Raw genomic sequence first — 21,114 nt, 5'->3', positions numbered from 1 at the left:
TGCTCATGAGGGGTTTGTGTGGATAAAAAGTGCAGGCCATCATTCACCTGCTGCTTGCTGCTCTCGGGGGATGCTCTGTGTAATGCCGCTTTTTTTTTTTTTTTTTGCTCCCATTTTGTGTTCACATTAGTCAGCTGTCAGACTGTCTCAAATGCACAAACCCAAACATTGGTTGGATTTGCTTTGTTTGTATAATGTGTCAATTGCGAAACATTTTTGCAGTACTATTAATGACCACAGAGGGGCAGTGTTCTATTAGGATTTACTGCGACTGTGTGCGTGTACCTTTATGGATGACCTCTCTTTCTCTCTCTCGTGTTTGGCAGTATTAGACCTCTCTATTTCCCCTTTGCTACTATTTATTAGCGCACTTTTTTTAAGTAGTGTGGTGTACTTTATCAATGACAATTTTGTTTTTGAAAATGTCGGCATTTTTATTGTCTCTGCCGGGATATATTTTTATGTCGCCCAGTCCAATCATATTTAGTTCGGGCAGCCACTAAACATGAGAAACCTCTCAAGATTCCCATTAGCAGTCATTTCCATCTATCATTACAAATCAAACCCAGAATTCCCCTTTGCCCGTCAACTCCGGGGAACCACATGCTTGCCATGCTCTGATGATCTCCCAGAATGCTCAAGCAGAAAAAGTTTAGCGGGAAAAAAATGACAATTAAGTAATTTAGGAAATAACTCATGACACCAACCATTGCCTCCACCTTGTTTTAACACTCATTTTTGGACAATCCATATTGCTGCCACCTTGATTGTACTGACAATCTCACAAACACGCCCGCTTCCTATATTTAGTGAGTATGTGAATTTGTTTCAGTTCTTTTATGTGTCTTTTTGAATTATCTAAATCCTCTGAGCTGATTGGCAGGCACATTTACGTCAAGCAAATGTGGTCTTCCCCTTTCCTCGCACTGATGGAGACGGGATGGGAATGTGGCTGATGATTCTGTGTCTAACGTAGCTCTTTGCATGTTCTGTGTGGTGTCGATGACACCATTGCCTTCAGGCTAGAATTGAACTTTTTGACCGTATCCGTCTCTCAGGATGCCGGCATTTATTGCTATTGTGTTACCTTTGATCCTATTAATTCCATATGTTAGCTGTTCTGACGCGTGGAGCAGACTTGACAATGTTTGATGACGTGCTCCTCTTGAATATCTCCAAATCCTCCACTGGGGGACACAACAGTGCTGCAAAAAAAAAAAAAAAAAAGTCAATGAGAAGTTGACTTGGACCGTGTTTGAGGGCCGCAGTGATTGTTGAATTTGAGTCAACACACTGTGACACAATAGTGCACACATGGTCAGTGGGCAGCGACAGACATGCTCTTAGAGGAGTAATCCGTGCTTAAACACAAGTGAATAGGACAAGAGGATCAGACTCGTCTCCTCTAATTTCATTGGAAGAACTTCATAAGATTCCAGCTTGTTTCACTCTACCACAGTGCTGTGCGCAGGGGTTTCCCTTTACCACATCTCACCAGATTTCTTTTTTTTAACTGTCAAGGAATCTTTCTGTATGTCTAACATTGATTCGGAGGGATTTTTGGCTTTGAATGACATCGTGTTAATAATAAGGCTGACAAAGTTGGTGTCTAAGGTCTGATCCGTGCTTGCGCCCAACCTGTCACACCTTTAAAATTCAGCAATCAGTCTTGTGTGAATTCCAGAGGATTATTTTCTGTTTTCAAATGAGATTAAACATCAGTATGACATTCTCACCTCAGTCTGGATCTTTCGCAGACTTTCATGTCCCAGCCAGAATCTTGTTGAGTTGGAAAATGACACAATCTCAGATGCCTGAGGTAATTGGGATGAAATGCAGTGTAGGTAATCCGAAATCTGTCGCGTCAAATTTTGAACCCATCCAGGACTACTCTTTTGGATCCATTACCTGTTGCAACTGAGATTGATTCTCTTTCATGTGTTGCAAAAGGTGTTTCGACGGTTATGCTTGTTATGTGCAGGAGTGGAAGAAAGGTTTGCATGTTGGCATGCTCAATTTCTCTTTGAAGCACAAAAGGAAATTGGGGATGCAGTCATAGACCTGCCCTGTACTGCGTGGCGATTGAAAGCAAATTGTTCCGACTTTAGTCATTGCACTTCAGTTCAACTCTTTTGTTCAAAATAACAAGCGTAGATACAATAAATATAATACTGCACATATTTGCTATCAGGAGCTTTATTTGAGGAAAACCATTCAATGTGAGACCGCCGAGATGTTCTGACTTGTCCCCCCTGATTTAGTAATTTACTATATCAGGTGTGGGCAAACTACAGCCCGGGGGCCACATGCGGCCCGTTAAACGTTTTAATCCGGCCCACCGAACTTGAAAAAAATTAAATGAATAAACCTTGTTAATGTTTTATTTTATAAATACTTTGGGTTTTCAAAGACATATATAGTGTTCTAATGCTTTCCCCCCCACTTTCATTTAAAATTAAATGGATTTTTTTTTTCTCTGATGAGCTGAGGTGACCAAAACATTCCATCCATCTGCTCCTGCTCTGGCCCCATTGTCGAATTTTAGAACCCATTGTGGCCCGCCAATCAAACAGTTTGCCCACCCCTGTAGTTGTATTGGGGTAGCTATGAGCAAAAGTAATTATTAATTATTCATGGAGGAAACGAAGCACATACGCAGGCAGACAGTGTTGCTGCAACTGTGTTAATATGCCAGACACCTTGAGGAAAGACTGGGAATAGACTGAGTGAGGTATAAAGGAAAAGAAGTGTATATAGATAATATAATCATGTCTCCAAGGACTGAGACGGAGAGATCGACATAGAGGTAAGAGCACCTGCTCCTTGAGGCAAAATCCACCGTAGGGCGGGGGTAGGCAACTCCGGTTCCTGGAGAGCCATATCCTGCCTGTTTTCGACCTCTCCTTACTCCAAACACACCAGAATGCACTTTCTGACTTCTATATCCGTCAATGGCAGTGAATGAGTTAAATAATTTTTATTTGACATTTTTCTTTCATGGGCAGATGTTTAAAAGCTTCGTTTGAATTGCGTGGAGCTCTAGCCGTTCTCGAGCTCTGAAAATGATGAGCCGACAAGCATATTTCTATCGGGTTCCTCCTCAAGAGCTCCATCGGAGGAACCAGCAGGCAGACCCCGCTAAGCCCAGGGCTTTGGAGACCGTCGTTGATATGAAGGTAGGAGAATACAGCAAAGAAAGTGAAGAATTGTCACAGTGGTCGTTCCGATTCATGAAGCGAGGACGAAACGTATTTATTTTTTTTTTTTTTTCGGCAACACACGGGCAGCAAGTTTGTCTCTCCTACGACAACAAGTGCAATTATTGATGAGCTCTGTGTGTGGCCAACATCGTTGTCCCCGCTACTAGTGATTGTGAGTCACAGTATCCGTGGCCAGGTTTAATACATGCCCATGCAGTTCATCTATTAGTTTCGAATGCCACATATGGAAGCTTTCACTCACAGCTCAAACCTTTGAAGTCATTAGAGCGGTGAGGAAAAAAAAAAAAATTGCGGTCGTCACCATATGTGGAGGTGTGCACAACCGAACACACAGCCAACAACTTTTTTACCGCCCCGCTCTGAAATCCTTTCACACGCACATACGCAAATGTGGCTCCAAAAAGCATTTTATGCATACTCGTGATACGTCTGCCTTTTTTAACAAAGTGCACATATGCAAGTTTGCATGCGAACAGTACACTTACATCAGAGGGCTTATTTTTGTAGCGAGGGACGCATGCACGAGGCGTAAAGGCATTTTGATTTTCGCAAATCTAGATTACCGTTTTTGGGAATTTGGAAGATCGCGCCGCACCATGCCGTCTGGCAAACCATCTCCGTTTTGTTTGACACTCCCCCGGCGTGACTGACATTTTAGTGACAGAAAATAAAGTAGACCTTAGACATCAGCTAAAAAGCAGGTCTAAGTTGTGGCGCAGGTGGTGTAACACAATTTTTTTTCTTGAATTGATCTTTTATTTATTTTGTCACACACAGAGATGCAATTGGGGGTGGAAGTCTATCTACAGCTGCCCACTTTGCAGCGGCCAACTTTTCTTCATCTGCAAGTGGAGATCTTAGTCTTATAAACATACAGTACTGTGCATACACTGATCTCCTGCAAGGACTCCAGCGAGTCTGTTTTGCTTCCGCCAAGTAGACCGCATGCCTCTACTGCGCTGAATTTTAAAAGGGGATGAGAGGCGACGCTTCGATTGGCTGTGAACCAAGTTGGCTGTGTTCACTCCCGCAACGGCGCAAAGGCCTATTTCGAAATGCACCCGTCTACAAAAGTACCAAAAGAAAGAAACTCATGTTTACCGTCGGACTACAATTTGAGCTAGACTTGTGCTGGGCATGAAAATAGGGCCAAACATTTTTCAAAGAATGATTTGGAGGTGAAGCAAATACGTCGTTTATGCTGGGCTACACTGACAAAGTTGCCAAACGATGCTGTCCATTTTTACCGTCTGTAATGTGCCCTGGGGAATTTTCCCTTTGTGATTACAGAACACCACACCTCCTTTCTGTTTTGATTCTGACGTTATCTGGCAGGTACGGTGATGAGTGCTCATTTCTTGATCCTTCTGTTTTCACCTTGAGCTTCAGACTTCTGAAGTTGGAATGCTGTGCCATTGGCACGATTCGTACTGCATCGATTTAGGGCCCAGCTGGTACCGAATGCTGATTTAATTTGTGGCTTTTTATTTTATTTGGCCTTGCCTTCTTTCTTTGGGTCTCTCTCTCCCTTGAGCTACTCTTTCAGAAATACAGCAGGGAACATAAAATATGTTACAGAGACTATAGTCCGAATTTGTGCCCACTCAGATATTATATTTATATTACTTTGAATCGTGGTCCCGTCTTAACTATTGAATTGAAGCGAGACCCCAAACTTTGTTTTGCCTCAGTGTGTTGAAATCTGCATGCTTTCTGTGTGCTTTTCTGGAGGGTATTTGCAACACCATGTTCTGGTCAGGGCTGATGTCAGAGATAGTAATGGAGGTCAGATGCTTCCATGTTGCCTGTGGCGTGTGCTGATGGCATCATGCAACCTGCTTCCATTTATTCAATTCCCGTTCCCTCCTCATCCAAGGTTTAGCATTCAACGTATGTATGAACACATGCAGCTAAGCAATGTCAGAACCTGCCCACGGCAGAACCTTCCATTCGCTCAGCCGTACTTGGTTGCCAACCTTGACGTTCCCCTGTCCCCGACTCAGACGTCAGTGTATAGAAAGCCTGGTGTTTATTTTCTGAGCTTTAGCATCAAATCTCAAATCAGCCTCATTTGTTTATTTTGTCGCTCTCTATTTCCCCGACATCCAAGTGGTAACGGTTAGATCCTTTCCATGACTTCCTTGTGATAAAGTCCCTCTCAGTTTAAAGCTTTCAATTTAGAAACGGTGTATGGTAGTTTTCGCATCAAGATCAAGAGCTTTTTACACCACCTCCCTCTAGTTTTATGCATGAGTGTGTGGACGAACAAACGGGTGGCTTGAAAGAAAGATGGTTGTTTAATTGCTGACATGGAAGACCGACAATCTCTTACGAAAGTTCAATCCGCCCGCTGTTGCTGGTGCAGGACACCAAGATGTCTTCATTGGAGAGGAACATCAGAGACTTGGAAGATGAGGTCCAGATGTTAAAGACCAGCGGACTGCTGCATCCTGACGACAGGCAGGATGAGTTCAAACAGGTGGAGGTCTACAAGAGCAATTCTAAATTTATGAAGACCAAGGTAGAATGTTTTGGACGACTCCTGCATGTGTTGCCTGCTAGAACGAAAACGTTTTTTTTTTTTTTTTTGGTAATTGTCTTGCATGCTTGCATGTCCAATGCATGCGTTTGCTTCAACCTGAGTTTAGAACTAAGCAAGCAATTGTAGTTTTCTAACAGCTGATGCTACTTCCTTTGGTGAGTAACGCTCACACAAAGATCAGGTGAAATCTTCCCTTGCTTCACTTTACTTTTTAGTGCCACTTTTCATCCCTTTCCATATTTTCTCCAGGATACATTTGGTTCCACGTTGGGGATGCTGAAGCTCCTCAAGGTCGTCCATTAGCGCCATAAGTCCCTGCTCAACTAAAACGACACCGTTGTAACTTGCAAATCTGCATCCATAAAATTGGGGCGATGCAAACATGCCGACCGTAAGGGCGCAGGACCACAAGTTCCGATACATACCTGATACCTCAAAGGTTACACCTGAGCTCCGTTGCCAACAATGAAACTGAAAAGTAGAGAGCATTCAAAAAGTAGCTAAATGAACATAATGCAAAATGTCTCTTCTGAGCAGACAGAGCACGAGTAAACTTTGTTTTACTATTTTTTTCAAAATGCATCTAGATCAAGATGATTTTATTTTATCCGAGTAAAATTTAATGAATTCAACAGCAATTTTTTTCAGTGTGTCTGCATTTTCAATGTCGGTCAGTTAAAAAAAAAAAAAAAAAAAGGATTCTTGTAATAGTTAACACAGATGGCAATTATCACTAATTAAACAAAACTGTCTGACGTTCATTTTCTTTTTCAAGAATGTCCCTTTTCGCTTTCCATACTATGAGCGGCGTCAAAAACAACACACCAGGCTATCGGAGCATTCCTGTTCGGCTCTCATTTGCATTTTCAAATCCATATTCTACGTTGCCACACCACCATCCGTGCTGCACGTCAGGAAGCACCACTGACTGGAAACAAATGAGCAACAAGCCGCTACCTCCCGTGCTCCATCTGAGAACCAGACCAAAATTGTTACGTGCAATTCTGTGTGTCATTTACATGACTGTGGTGCTGACTAATTTGAAGGAAGCTCTCGTAGGAGCAGGCCGCATCAACATTTGTCTCCTCTGTTCGGCTAGCTCTCACTTTCCTCTTTACTCAACATGCCTGAATGGCAGAACAATTAGTCAATGCGCCTCCACTATACCTTTTTCGCCGGCTAACCTTGCACCGATTGATGGACAAATGAAGCTTCATGAAGCACTTGTGATCATTTTCTTCCTTAGTTGGCACTCTTGGTTTAAATGTGGAAATGTAATAAATGTCTATTGCACTAACCTTTTTGTTTAAACCAAGAGCACCATCTAGAGCCGCAGTGGGCAAAGTAAGGCCCGGGGGCCACATGCGGCCCGTTAAACGTTTTAATCCGGCCAAACTTGAAAAAAATTTAATGAATAAAGCTTGTTAATGTTTTATTTTCTAAATACTCTGGTGTGTCAAACACAGCTAATTTGTTGTAATGCTTTTATTCATTTTCATTTAAAATTATGCATTTCTTTTCTCCGATGAGGCGAGGTTACCAAAACACTGAAATCCATCTGTTCCTGGTCCGGCCCCTCTGTCAAATTTTAGAAGCCATTGTGGCCCATAAATCAAAAGGTTTGCCCACCCCTGATCTAGAGAAGTCAAAAATATGTAAGCAAATGCTTCATGAAGCTTCATTTCCCCATCACTACTTGCAGCAACCCAATTGTTCTTATTTCTTCTCATGCTATAACCCGCTATGACCCGACCTTTACTTCGTCTCTTCTTCCTGTTGGTTCTTTCTCGCCGTGACACATTTTTGAAAGCAAGCACTGGTTTAGTCTTAATTTCCTCTTTATGAACTGAACAATATAAGATTAAGCTTCGCCTGAATCAGCATTGAACATTTTTTTCGGTGCCGGCAGGCCGATGACTATCTTCCACACATAGCGCCGGAAGCGCTCCCATTTAGCATTTCCTTTCCTCTGTGGCTCAACCTCTATCTGAATTTTTTTTTAATCTCCAAATGGTGTCGCCCGTAACTCTGCATAACTGCATCCATGCACATATTTCGGCCTTAAATTTTAACTGTGAGAAAACGTTGCTCCCTAACGTGTACTATAAATTCATGACAACTTAGCTTTGTAAAACAAAAGTGGAGTTTTTTAAAAAACTTTTTTTTTTTTTCATTATTACATTGAGTGAGGCTGCGCGTAAAAACTGCAATGTGAACATTGGTTGAACAATATTCCAAATATGATGTAATGTATTTTATACACAAGTTGCCATTTCAGCATCAATTGCCAATTGTTAATTTATTTATTTGCAAATAACATAAGGGAAGTACGCCTGTTACATGACGACAGCAGCAGGAATTTGTTACTTGTCATGAACAACCATTTCATTGCCGGTTGCTGTGGTGTGACAGCCCCTCAAGATGTTCCCGTTTGAATGAACTTTGATGGGAATGAAAGTGATGATACACACTCAGCAGGACAGAATTCAAAAGTGCATGAATACATGCGTCTCATTCCTACGCTTGTCTGTATTCAATTTTGGTTTCTACTAATTGTATGAGAGCACAATGCGTAATTTATTTATTTACGTTGATCATTTCGTTGTGTGCGAGAGTGAGACTGAGAGAAGCCCTGTCACTGTTTGCACGTGTTGCATGTTATCGTTTGCATCAGTCCCCACAAGACCGGCTGATGTGATGAAATGTCTTTTTTTTCGCGTGTGTGTGTGTGTGTGTGTGATTGCCAGATAGAGCAGCTGAAGCAGGAGCTGAACAGGAAGGAGTCTGAGATGCAGGCCCTGCAGACCAAACTGGAAACACTAACCAATCAGAACTCAGACTGCAAGCAACACATCGAGGTGCTTAAGGAGTCCCTCAACGCGAAGGAGCAACGTGCCAATACGCTACAGACGGAGGTGAGTTGACATGCAAGCGCAGGTGCAAAGAAATCCGTCTCCAGACACGCGTTCTCACAATTAGGCCGATGAAGATTAAAGTTGCCGACGAGCTCCAAGAAGAGGCCATCTTTGAAGTCCCTAAAACTTTATGGCTGTAATGATTTTATCTGTGCTATGAGCGATGGAGGTTGCCTGTACAGAGATGGTGTGCTTTTGAAAGCAGGGAGCATTTAACATTTTTCTCCATCACGCTCAAGACTTGGAACTGATACTTTAGCTCTCTGTGTTCCCCCAGTTGAGAGTGGCCTGCTAACTTTGGCCACTCATCATTACAGGAAGCAATTTGGGCCAAAATTAGGCCTAATTGTCCATACATGCGAAAGGAATTTTGGCTCTTGTCGTGAATACATCATACTTATAGGGACTGGTTTCGGTGGGTGGTTTGGATTTCAGGGGGCGGGGGGGGGATTGTGAGAGCTTTTATACCCCCCCCACACAGCATTCCCACCCACCCCGAGCTGATGAAAAAGATGATAGTGGAGACATAATTCGAATACTTGACGGAATATCTTAATGTGTTACCACAACGGTTTATGAATTCAAATTTGATTTGCACTGGCTGGTAGTCGATCATAATTGGCACAAGAATTTCGTTAGATTAAATTTATGTCCAGTTCAAGTCCTCGATGGGGTTGAGATCAGGGTGCAGAGGTCAGTCAAGTGGTTTCAATCTCATCCATTTCATGCATCACTTTGTGTGTTGGGCTACAGTCATGCTGGAGGAGAAAAGGGCCTTCTTCAAACTGATTTCATCAAGTGAGAAAGTTGTACTCGCTTGTCACTTGGCGGTTGAGCAAGGCGTGGTTGCAGCTCATTCAGCTGACATGCCCACAGCGTCTGAGAGCGAAGACGACGGCTTGATTTGACACTATTCTGAATTATTATTATTATTACTATTCTTACAGGCAGGGACGTTAACAATCGTCTCTGTGGTGTGTCAAAATTTCTTAACAATAATATGTTCTATGCAGGCCCAGTAGTCTAAACATGGCGTTCTGATTATGGTGTTGTGGGTGGACTTTGTTGCTTAATTCATATTCCAAACACGAAATTAATCAGAATGCCATGTTTAGACTAGCAAAGGAACATATAACATATATTTCAAAATAATATTTTAGGGTTGACTTCCCCTTTAAGGCACACTGAGGGTATGTGGTCACGTAATGAATGATTGGGTGTTCATACTGGACTGGTGATATTTATTTGATTCTGATGTTTCTGCTGGTGGCTGCTTAGACTCCCATGACATGTAATTGTATCTGATCGTATCACTAAATGCACACACTGTTAATCACAAACATACAAAACATGCCCACTCTCTGGGCTGATTGCTTGGCTCTCATCTTCGTCCGGTCTCAAGAGGTTTTCTCCCCGCTATTGAAGTCACATTTTCCCTGCTTGAGAAAGTCTTGGGTTTCCACATCTAGGATGAGTAAAGCTATTTAGGGCATTTGGGGCCAAGTATTGCCTCGCATTCCTCTGTCGCCTGTCGATCATTCAGCTTTTGAGCACGGCCGTTCTCACAGGACCTCCCTTTCAGCTCATTCATCGCATCCACTTCATCTCCACTTCTCCACATTTCATCTTTTTTTTTTTTTTTTTTTTTTTTAACAGTCATTACTCCAGCCAAGCCTGTCATATCCACACCAGTGCACTGCGTATGCGTTCGTGCCAATTGTGGTCGATGTGAGTGACAGTAATTGGTGCACAATGGCTCATAGGAGCAACACTTGAGGCAGCAACCCAAGAAGCAGCAACGTCTCTTAAAGCAATTGATGTATTTGTCAGTCAGTGTTGAGGACAGCTTCCACATGCCCCTGTTTTAATTCATCCCCAGATAAGTGTAATTGTAGAAAATATAGCTTGTGAGCACGGGTGTGAGCGTTTGCTACCTGTCTGAATAAACCGAACCAAAATACAGACGAGGCTGTCCTTCCTGCAGTGTTTACGACCATGCACAGTTGAAACCGTACTCCTGCAGATCAGGTGACCTGACAGCAATCTTCTTACATATTTAAACAGCCCAAGAAGAGTGCACAACCCCTTTTTGAAACAAGATGATTGCAGATTTTATAATGGTGATCGTACTTTTAAAACAAATTCCTTCCCTGTGACCCACGCAATGAATGCAAGATCGGGTAGATGTATTCATATGTAATCACAAGTGACACTGCTGTACTTAGAGTACAAACATCCTACTTGGTTGAATCCAAGTATTGTTTGATAAATTGCTGTTTTGATTGGAAAGGTCTCAGTTATTTATTTAACAATATGCTTTTTATTGTAGCAGATTTAGTGCAGTGCTGAGAGACACAGTATGATGGTACCTTGAGATATGAGCGACCTGACTTAAGAGTCTTTTTTTTTTTTTTGACGTGCCTCCTTTTAGCCTTTTTTTGCTTTGACTTGCGAGCAAGAAGTTCATACAAGAGTGCTCTAAGGCGGCAGTGAATTCAACTCAACAAGCAGCTAGTGAACAGTTGTTCCGAAAGTGTCTGTCAAGCTGTTTGTCACTCCTAGTTGACTGTCAAACTAAACATAAAGCAAAGAGAGTCACCCGTATATTTTAAAACAAATGCACAGCCTTGCCTAAGTCATCTTAGCTTAATGCTACGAAATGATGCAAACGCCTTTAGGCATGCTAACGAAGAGCATAAATGCAGCATTATAGAAGATTGGAACACACACAATGGAGCAACACATACAGAGAGACAACTGGGTTGTTTTTTTGGCGATTTTTTTATTTTATTTTTTTTAATTTTATTAATTTTTTTACCGGATTGATAGTTTAAGTGTGTAGTGCGCCCGGGAAGATGTTCTTTCAATCTGGCTAAATGCCATTGCAAAGACCTCGCCTCTCACTCTTACTTCTCCCTGTCTCATTCTCTTCTTTCCTATTCTCTTGCTTTATATAATCCACCCTGAACTGACTGAAAATAAAGAAATTATCAAGCCAAAATCAGTTGGACACTTTCCTAGACATGAGTTGTTGGTATCAAGAGCTCAGAGCATACATTTATAAGGTTTTAAATATTTCTGTGTTACTTGGAGTGTGCAGGAGCCGGATAAAATTTATTTAGTCAAGATGTTCAATGTCACTTTTGTTCAAAATGGTACCATTACCAGTACAAGAACTCACTCTTGAGTGCTCACCAATACTACCAGTACTTTTGGGAGGCTGCATAAAACGTCATTGGACACGATGACAGAAATATATTAAAAAAAAAAAGAACACATGATAACTCTGTGATGTGTCAAACCGCCAGAGTACTGCAACCTACTGGCGAAGACGATTTACTTCATGTCAGGTTTATCTATTTTTTTGCCTTAAGTATCGGTGCCTGGTATCTGTAGCCTTCAGAAGTACCCGATACACGAAATAAAAATGAAAAAGTCAACAGAATTCTTGACCACGACTTGAAAAGCCTTTTTCAACAAAGGCGTGAAACATTAATTGTGTTGCAGAAAGACTGCTTCTCAGCAGAGAACATGGAAGATAACCGTAAAGTGGTTGCGTTGACCTCACCCGAACCCGACCAACCATGGTTACCCTTCTCAGGCCCTGGTTCCTTGGCTCGTGTGGTTTGCGATGCACTGGAAGCAGCAATGCTTTTGGGCTCCCCAGAAAAAACATGGAGAGGTCCAAAATAAAGCCCCTGCAGAGACCTTGTGGAAAAACCATAAAGTGGAAGTTCGAGAGGTCGCAACGGGGATGAGGCCTTTAATGTTTTTACTGAAGGGATTGCTAATTTGCATGAACGTGCAGATGAATGCGCAAAATAGGCATTCCGATATTGTTCACCTCAAACGGAATCAGATGGCAGATATAAACCATCATCGTTCTGATGATGTAACCCACGTGTGTCCTTTTGCGGAACCTCTTCGGTGTCTAAACACGCCGAAGATCAATAAAACACACACAAGCACACTAACAATAGCTTGGCTCCGTCTGCAATCAGATTGAGGGTATGCTGGGACGGCCAGAAACAACACGTGGCATTCTTTTCTCGCAAAGTTTGCCTCACTTGAGGCTCACACCGTTTAACTTGACCACTTAACCGCAAACTTTCATCCGCACACATAAAAAAGACGATAGAGCGCCACAGATGTTCTCTCACTGTGGAGTCGATTTTTCACGTTTTCTTCCGAGCAGTAAAACCAAACAGGGTGGACATTTTTCGTCTCACGCCGAGTTTGACATGCAACAGTTACTTGAAAGAATCGCTGACTTTCAACTCCATCAGGCGTTTGTGGCTGTTGACATGAATATGCAAGGGGACGTGATTACCAGACAGGAAGCTATTAAATTTTGAACCTGTACGGTTTAGTGGTACTTAAGTTCTTACACTAATTCTCAGTGGCCCCCGATGTGAAAAACAAACATTCATCCATGCTGGATGTGGAGTGTTTTATCGGCCATATACAGACGCATTTTGATCGATGTGTACCTCAGCGTCCTTCGTGTCATGCGTTTCCTGTGATGAAACATTAATAGCAGGACGAATGATGAGAAGACAAGATGAGGACCCCGCGGGCCTAACATTTCATTTTCTGCAAACATGATGACCAGAATTCATATCCAAAGGAGGAACACTTGATCAGTTAATGAGAGGAAACTTTTTCTTGGTATGCTAGCATGATCCAGTGTGTCTGTCAGTGTTAGTGGACATGATAATGGATGGAGAGTGTGAGCACGGTGACAGCTTGTTACTATTTCCTTCCTCTGCGCCATAAATCCATCCACTTTTACAATACACCATGACTGACTTTCATGCCTCGGCAGAAAACATTAATTTCTTTTCGAATTATGGGACTTATGTGCGGGCGGGGGCGCGCGCTAGATCTGTGTTTTTCCTCGTTACCTCTGTAGCCTGTAGGCAAACAGCTGTGTTTCCACGGTTTTACACGACACAACAGACTTTGCCGTGGACTGGGACTGTTGCCCCATGCTTCACCCGTCCTGCTGTGAGGTAGTTCAACGTCTGTGCGTTTTATCCAGAGCTTACACTGAGGTCAAATGTCCCTTCGAATCCTGATCAAATTGTTGAATGCATCTCTAAGTCCAAAGCGTGGGTCACCATCATTTTTGAAACTGTGAACCACTTCTTGGGTGCTGATTAATGCGAAGGCCTGTCAGTTTGAGACCCAATTCTGAAATAAAAAATGAAATTGCTCTATGACCTTTAGCTTTCTTATTGATTACTAATTATTTACATTCATCTATGTGAAGATACATTAATGATTTATCATGATAATGATCAGTGATGATTTACCAAGGTAGGAAACTCTATAATATAGAGTCTATATCCTTGTCTGTCTGGCTAGCGAGCTGTCCTGCTAGCGAGCTGTCCGGTTAGCTAGCTGTCTAGACATTTTGTCTAACTTCAGCCACTTAGCTAGCTTGGTGTCTAGCTAGCTAGCTTGGTGTCTAGCTAGCTAGCTTGGTGTCTAGCTAGCTAGCTTGGTGTCTAGCTAGCCAGCTTGGTGTCTAGCTAGCCAGCTTGGTGTCTAGCTAGCCAGCTTGGTGTCTAGCTAGCCAGCTAGGTGTCTAGGTAGGTGTCTAGCTAGCCAGCTCGGTGTCTAGCTAGTAAAGGATTTTATACATTTGACTATAAAGGATTTTATACGATTGACTACAAGTTACATGTATTCAGTTTAATGCAATAAAGATATTTGCTGATTGTGCTTTGACTCGATGTGCAGTGGAAGGTCAGGGCAGGCTGTGTGAAATGCGTAGGTGACAGATATTTTTTGTACAGGACGAGCCGCACTTCTGATAACGGGGGTACTGACGCCTCCCCGACATCAAGGCGCTGCTGTGTGAGATTGGACGAGCCGACACGTCATCCTGCGGGTAGAAGACGTCCACTAAGAGAAAGCTAAAGTTAACTGCAGATGACACATAGCCAATAGTAGGATATCTTTGCTTTGTTTGCTGAAATGTATAAATGATCCTGGGCAACTCGGGGGGGCGTCGTCCTCTGTTGGGTACAGGGACGCGCAGAGCTGTAATGGTAGAAACCGAGCCCCAGGCTTTGTATTAGATCTCCTGTTGGGAATAAATCCACTCCCTTGTGAAGTTGCCGGCCTCCTGGTCATTTCTCTCTCAAAACGAGCGCGCACAATTGTTGGATGAATGTAGGTGGTGTTTGGTTAATTTAATGGAGTCAGATAATAGTAAAAATTCCAACACTAGGCCAGCTAGGTGTCTAGCTGGCCAGCTAGGTGTCTAGCAGTTAGGATTCCTGGTTTTCACCCAGGCGGCCCGGGTTTGACTCCCGATATGAGAATGCTTCTTTTGCAAATTTCCCCATTGTGGGACTATTAAAGGACATATTTATATTTAGGTGTCTAGCTAGCTAGCTAGGTGGCTGAAGTCCAAGTAAATTGTGATGGTCTAATGTACTTATCTATTTCTGTATCTGTCTATCCATTCTATCCATCTAGAGTTTATATTTTACTCTATGTTTTCAAATGATCACTTCGCCATTCCTAGAAAATTACAATGTCCCATCATTGCTGAGCCGACAGGCTACTTATGTGCTGCTCGGGCCACTTAAAGTCTAAAGTATAGCACAACACAAGTCTGTCGTAATTATGCAAACATATTCATAAAGTTTTCCAAACGCAAGGAGGAAAATGTCCTGGTCATCTGGTTTTGTAAAACCAAGATGTGGTCATAAATCCAAGAATAATTTATGAATCATCCAAATCAACAAAATAATGTAATTACCAGCATGTGATTAAAGTTGAAGGATGACCCAGCCATAACCCGGACCTGAATGAATTCTAAAAACTGATGGGTGAACAGGAAGAGATGTCTTGGCAATCCAACCAATAATGAGTGTTTTTAGGAAGGTGGAAAATATATTGGCCATTCATCTCCAAACGACTGAATGCTGCGGTGCAATCAAAAAGTTTTAAAAAAGTATTATGCAACCATGTATTTTTTTCCCTCCTCTAAACGATTCCAGTTTGTTTAAACAGGCCTCTTTTCACATTAAAATGGCAAAAAGTAATGTTTTATCTTGTGGTGACTTTTTTTTTTTTTTTGTCATAAAACCTGACTTTTTACGGCGGGTGTTGCCATTTCATATCCACTGCAGATACTGCGTTGTATCTTTTTACACTCATTTGAGGGTCACGGGTGATTAAAATGTTACATCAGGATATTTGTGGGTGTATTAGGAATGTTTTTGCAGATCACTGGCCTGACTCGATTCCCACAATGAATCTGTATCCACCTGGGAATGCAACAGCTACTATGTAAACTGTCTAAGTGTCCACTGGGCTTGGCCTGCCGTGGTCTTCCCATCGTCTCTGGTTTTGCCGTCTTGACTGTGGTCGACTCATATAGTCCCTGGGTTGTTTATTGCGGTCCAGAGCCCACTTTGGGCCTGATACCTTTGCACATTTTGCTGCCAGAAAAACTTTTATGATGAAATGTGAGGCAGGAAAAAGGGAGGTGAGGACAAACAGAGACGATGTTTTCTTTGAGCCTCCGTTTCATTTTGCTAACCACTGTCCAGAATACACATTTGGCTATCTTTGAAAGAAAGAGGAAGTCAGCTCAAGTGGTTGTCAGTTTAACCTTGCGTCCGTGTTTTTTTTTTTGTGTGTGCATGTGGCAAACAAACATAGATGTTTTCCTAAGTAATACCAAAGATTCCAATCGTTATGCATATTGTAACCACAGAATGTTGCGCACATCTAAAGGATTTTCTTAGTCAGATATATTGACTATTCAGCAGTTCATTTTAGGGCAACTAAATGCAAGATGCCATGTTTAGACTAGTGAAGGGACGTCCAACATATTATTGAAAATAATATTTTTGGGTTGACTTCCCCTTTAAATCTATAGCTCTCAAAATTCTGTGAGCCGACACAATTCAATAAAAGCAGGCAAGGCGCCTGAGCGTCACATCCAATCAGCAACGCACCACACTTGTTCAGTTCAATTCTTATTCGACGAACACAATTAATAAGAGTATTGTGTTTTTACTCGTGTCGGCACACTATGTATTCTTGCTTTGAATGTTTTCTAATTTCAACTATATCAGACGGTGTTTTTTAGGTGTGGGAAGTAAAGTCCATACATCCATACATCCATTGATTAAAGCAGCGCTTCTCAAATAGGGGGGCGTGTGACCCTGAGGAATATGCTTTTTTTTCCCACCGTACTACAATAAAGTGTAATTGTACATCCACTCCACTAGTTGGCAGTGGCGCTCTCACTGCCCATTGTGCGCAGCGAGCATTAACGGTTAGTTTTGCGACCAAATTGCTATTATTTTTAGTTGTGGTGGAGAGTAGGTGGTGGGGGGGCGCGAATTATATTCTTCTTGCTGGGGGGGGCGTAACAGAAAACAATTCAGAAGCACTGGATCAAAGCCAAAATGAAGGCAAGTGTAATAATCAGAATCAGAATCAGAAATCCCTTTATTGTCATTGTACTCAAGTGTGCAACGAGATTAGAGAGCTCCCCTCTCCAGTGCAATACAACAATAATTCAGATAAATGTCACCTTTTTACTGTTTGCCGATTTACAATACTGTGTATTTTGCTTAAAACAATCCCGTTGATGTAGCTGAGAAGTGTTTTGATGTTCTATAGTGGAGGGATGCATCTGAGGTTTCACCTTTTTTCCCCCCCTCTAATCTCTCCTTTTTTAACTCACTCGTATCCTTTCAGCTCTCTTTCCACATCTATCCATCTCGGTTTCCTCCTTTTTCCAGTTCTCTGTCTAGCAGTGCTCGTTGCTTTTAGAGGGTATTAGCAGGGTGTCCTTATTGTACTATCCCAGCTTAGTGGGCCAGTGCAGGTGAGAGTGGGGATTTCCTGTTCAGCCTCTCTAGAACATTCTTGCTAAATTGCTCCTTTCCAGGTGGAATTTGAGGGTAGTGGGGCTCTTTGCACTCATGTTGCAGAACCCAAACTTCAGCAAGCATTGATGTGAACACACAAACAGACCCAAGGTGCAAGGATTAGTGGTGTCAACTGGTTTTTGTGAGTGGTTGTGTGTGGAGGTGTGTGTGTGCGAGGGCAGCAGGGGCAAGACAGAACTTGGCTCAGTTGTCTGACTCCCGTTGTCTGCCAGCAGAGCAATATAAGACATACTGCACCGTCTGACATGTGTGTGTGTGTGTGTGGGGGGGGGGGGGGGGGGGGGGGGGTCAGACCTGCTTCTAATGCTGCTTCTTGAGAGGAGACCACTGTGTGACTTGTGTTGCTCTGTTTTACTACACAACCAGAAACATGTTTTGATTACTTGGAGTGGGACAAAAACGCAAAATGGACTCTAGCTTTTGAAAACGTTATCACTCCTGTCTAAATACAGTACTGAAAAACATATTTCCCCTGAAAAAGAGTATGCGAGAGCATGTCACCCAAATTTAGGGAAACGGTGATTATTAAGAATCTGGGCTATAAGAAATTCAGGTTTGAATTAAGAATGAGCTGTTAATTCCTGTTCAATTCTTGAATTTGAATGGAGGTTGCCAACAGGAAGTAGAATTGGAATTTTTTGACATTCAAATAAGTTCATGATGCATTACAGTTAGCGAACACGAACAAAATAATTAAAATTGAAATTGAGGATTTTTTTTTCGACTAAATAAAAACAAAAAATTATTTTATAAAAATCAGAACTGATTTATAAAACTCTACTATTATTACAGTGAAAATGTCTTTGTCAATGACTATCATACTTCATTTTAAAGGGAAGGTCAAAACATAATTGGAGCTTGACAAACATTCCATGTATCAAATAAAACAAACTAAAAGTAATTCTAAAGCTAATAAAATCTAGACAAAAAATAATTAAAATGAATATCCATGCACAAAAACGAATTGAAACTAAGTGGAAAAAATCTAAATGAAAGAAATATAACGAGAATGAAAAATCTCAACCTATTATAACCCTGGCTCTGGCAAATTCCATCGTTTAGTTGTTGTCATCTGTATGTGGACCTTTTCAGCAACAACAAAAAACTCAAGGAAATATGTCATCATTCTTGACCAATCTGGAAAATGTGCTTGCGCCCGTGAGTAATAATGGAAAAAAAATATAATCAAGCACAATAAACAATCTTGTAATTTTGTCTCTTGAAATCCCAGAGATGCTGGTGATGTCATCTGGCGTTGAGTCACAGCAGAGAGATGCGTATAAAGCTCAACACAGCCTGTGACATTTTTATGTGTGCTGTGAGGCTTCCTCACAGCAGGCAGTAAAGAAGATCATAGATGTATGTCAAAAAATGACTCAAGTGTGTGTGTGTGTGTGAGCGTGTAAAGCATGTCGACGGTACGATCTTTGGCAGCTCTGGCCATGATCATTCGGTGCACACTCACACACGCTTTGACTTTCCCGGCACAAAGCTGAGCGTGTCCAACTCTCAAAAGTCAAGAAGTCAATCAAAGTGAAAAATATCAGTTTCACCACGTGGGACCATCCAAAGTCAAAAATAGTGCAATATTTTTATTTATGTTTTTAAATTTCCGTCTTTCCTACTCCTCAATATTCTGCTGGTGTTATTTGGCCCCTCCGCATTGAACTGAGTCGTGTGTTTTCGACCCTTTTAGGTTGATGCGCTCCGAGTGCGTTTGGAAGAGAAAGAGCAGTTCCTGACGAAGAAGAACAAGCAGCTTCAGGACCTGACTGATGAAAAAAGCACTCTCACGGGAGAAATCAGAGACATGAAGGATATGTTAGATGTCAAGGAGAGGAAAGTCAATGTGCTCCAGAAAAAGGTAGGCAGAAACTCGGCGCCTCAGCAAACACAGTAATATTAGTCATTCTTTGCAGAGGATAAAGAATATATGCATGCATTTATTTTTATTGTTCACTATTTGTCAAACAGCCGCTTTTATCTCAAAGTCTAGTCTTGAAAAACTCAACTTTTAAACAGTCGTATATCAAGGCGGCATTGTATCGCATTTGTGCAGCATACTGAAGTCAGCATTAATTCTAAAACGAGGTGACAAGTTCCAGAATGTTTAAGTCGACTCATTGCCGCGCGCATGCATTTCTCACCAACTTTTACGACATTGAATGTTTTTGCGTGCTGATGAGGCCCGCGACCACCTGGGATGATCATGTTGTCATTTCCTCTATCGGCGAATTGCGCACCCGCAGAAGTCCCCCTGTCAACTTCCATGTTTCCTCTCATGTCCTCAATTTCGATCTCCCTCGCTCGCCTTGCAGCCCCTCTTGATGCTTTTAATTGGAAAGTGCCTCCGAAGGTCACATGTTATTTCATCGGTCTCGGCTTTTGCACACTTGACTGCGTGAATATTTAATGCCTCCAAGCGTTTTTCTCTCTCAGACAACTTGAACACGACCTTCGGCGCTGTCTCGTGCTCAAAACAGCAGTGAATGTGAAACTTGTAACGACTAATACATAGAGTCTCACGCTGCGCACGATAGAAATAAACACATTTAAAAAAAATAAATAAATAAATAAAAATCCCTTGCACCTTAAAATGGAAAAGCTTAATCTGCAATTGACATTATATATTCACTCATGCTCCGTTCATATCTCGGGATGTTTGATGTGGTGCAGATGGAACAAAAAAAGATCATAAACGTGTACAGTAGTTCTATTTAAATGACTGTATCTGTCAACCCCCCGGTTCTCTTTCATGGATCTGTGGATGTCACTCTCCTTTTTTTATTTATTTATTTTTATTTTGTTTTTCAAGATTCACTCTGTTATTTGGGGTTCTCTGCTATGTGCTGTCTGTTCCCTCTCTCATTTTGTGTCTGTGACAGACAATTACAGTGTGTGCAATGTTTGATATGAAAGGAGAACTTAAACAAACTGACAGCCAGCAATAGTAATTAGTAGAGTTTCTCTTTAATTATTTGTGATCTTTAAGTTGCAGCGTCTTGATTTGCCAGGCGCAAATCACGGATTTTTCTTCACTTCAAGTTGATGTAGGCGCCAGTCTTTCATTTTCAAAGACCCAATGTTCTTTGGTGAGGATGTGCAGTATTTATTGACATGCAGTGAGCTGGCATATTGATGTGGGTGGCTCTAGGTCAGGAGTACACAGGATTTATTTATTTTTTTTCCAACCAGTTGATGCTCAATTTACTGAGGTCGGCCAGACCACATGCGATAATACTGTAATGTTCAAAACAAAATCTCCTTATCTCCACAAGACTTGATTATTGAAATGGTCTTCTGACTGGACTTTGTCAGAGGTGCATCAAACAGCTGCAGCTTATTCAGAACGCTGCACTTGACGTCAAATTGAGGCTGGCCTAATATTAGTGTGCAAAAGCTTGAACCGGAGCACTAGATTACATTTCTAGTGTTTCGGCGCACCGGCGCGCTGCTTATGTGCACCCCTGTCTGTAAATCTCTGAATGCCTTGTGTCTTGAATACATTT

General features: G+C 41.9%; 1 protein-coding gene across 7 annotated transcripts in view; it reads left to right on the top strand.

The window, feature by feature from the left end:
* LOC148339699 (ERC protein 2-like) overlaps nucleotides 1–21,114 on the top strand; it is a 127,303-nt gene that overhangs the window by 8,672 nt on the left and 97,517 nt on the right. For 6 of the 7 annotated variants that reach the window (XM_088292181.1, XM_088292182.1, XM_088292177.1 and 3 more), the window contains exons 4-6: nucleotides 5,587–5,742; nucleotides 8,511–8,678; nucleotides 19,302–19,469. In XM_088292181.1, the coding sequence (XP_088148307.1) occupies nucleotides 5,587–5,742; nucleotides 8,511–8,678; nucleotides 19,302–19,469 (492 nt within the window). The remainder of the gene's footprint in view (nucleotides 1–5,586; nucleotides 5,743–8,510; nucleotides 8,679–19,301; nucleotides 19,470–21,114) is intronic. The other variant, XM_088292183.1, reaches the window with a different exon arrangement.

The sequence above is a fragment of the Idiotropiscis lumnitzeri genome, chromosome 3, assembly GCF_059441095.1.
Source record: "Idiotropiscis lumnitzeri isolate Australia: NSW breed Sydney's pygmy pipehorse chromosome 3, RoL_Ilum_1.0, whole genome shotgun sequence".
Classification (NCBI taxonomy): Eukaryota; Metazoa; Chordata; class Actinopteri; order Syngnathiformes; family Syngnathidae; genus Idiotropiscis; species Idiotropiscis lumnitzeri.
Note: the sequence above shows the minus strand (reverse complement) of the source record. Positions and strands in the feature narration are given on the sequence as shown.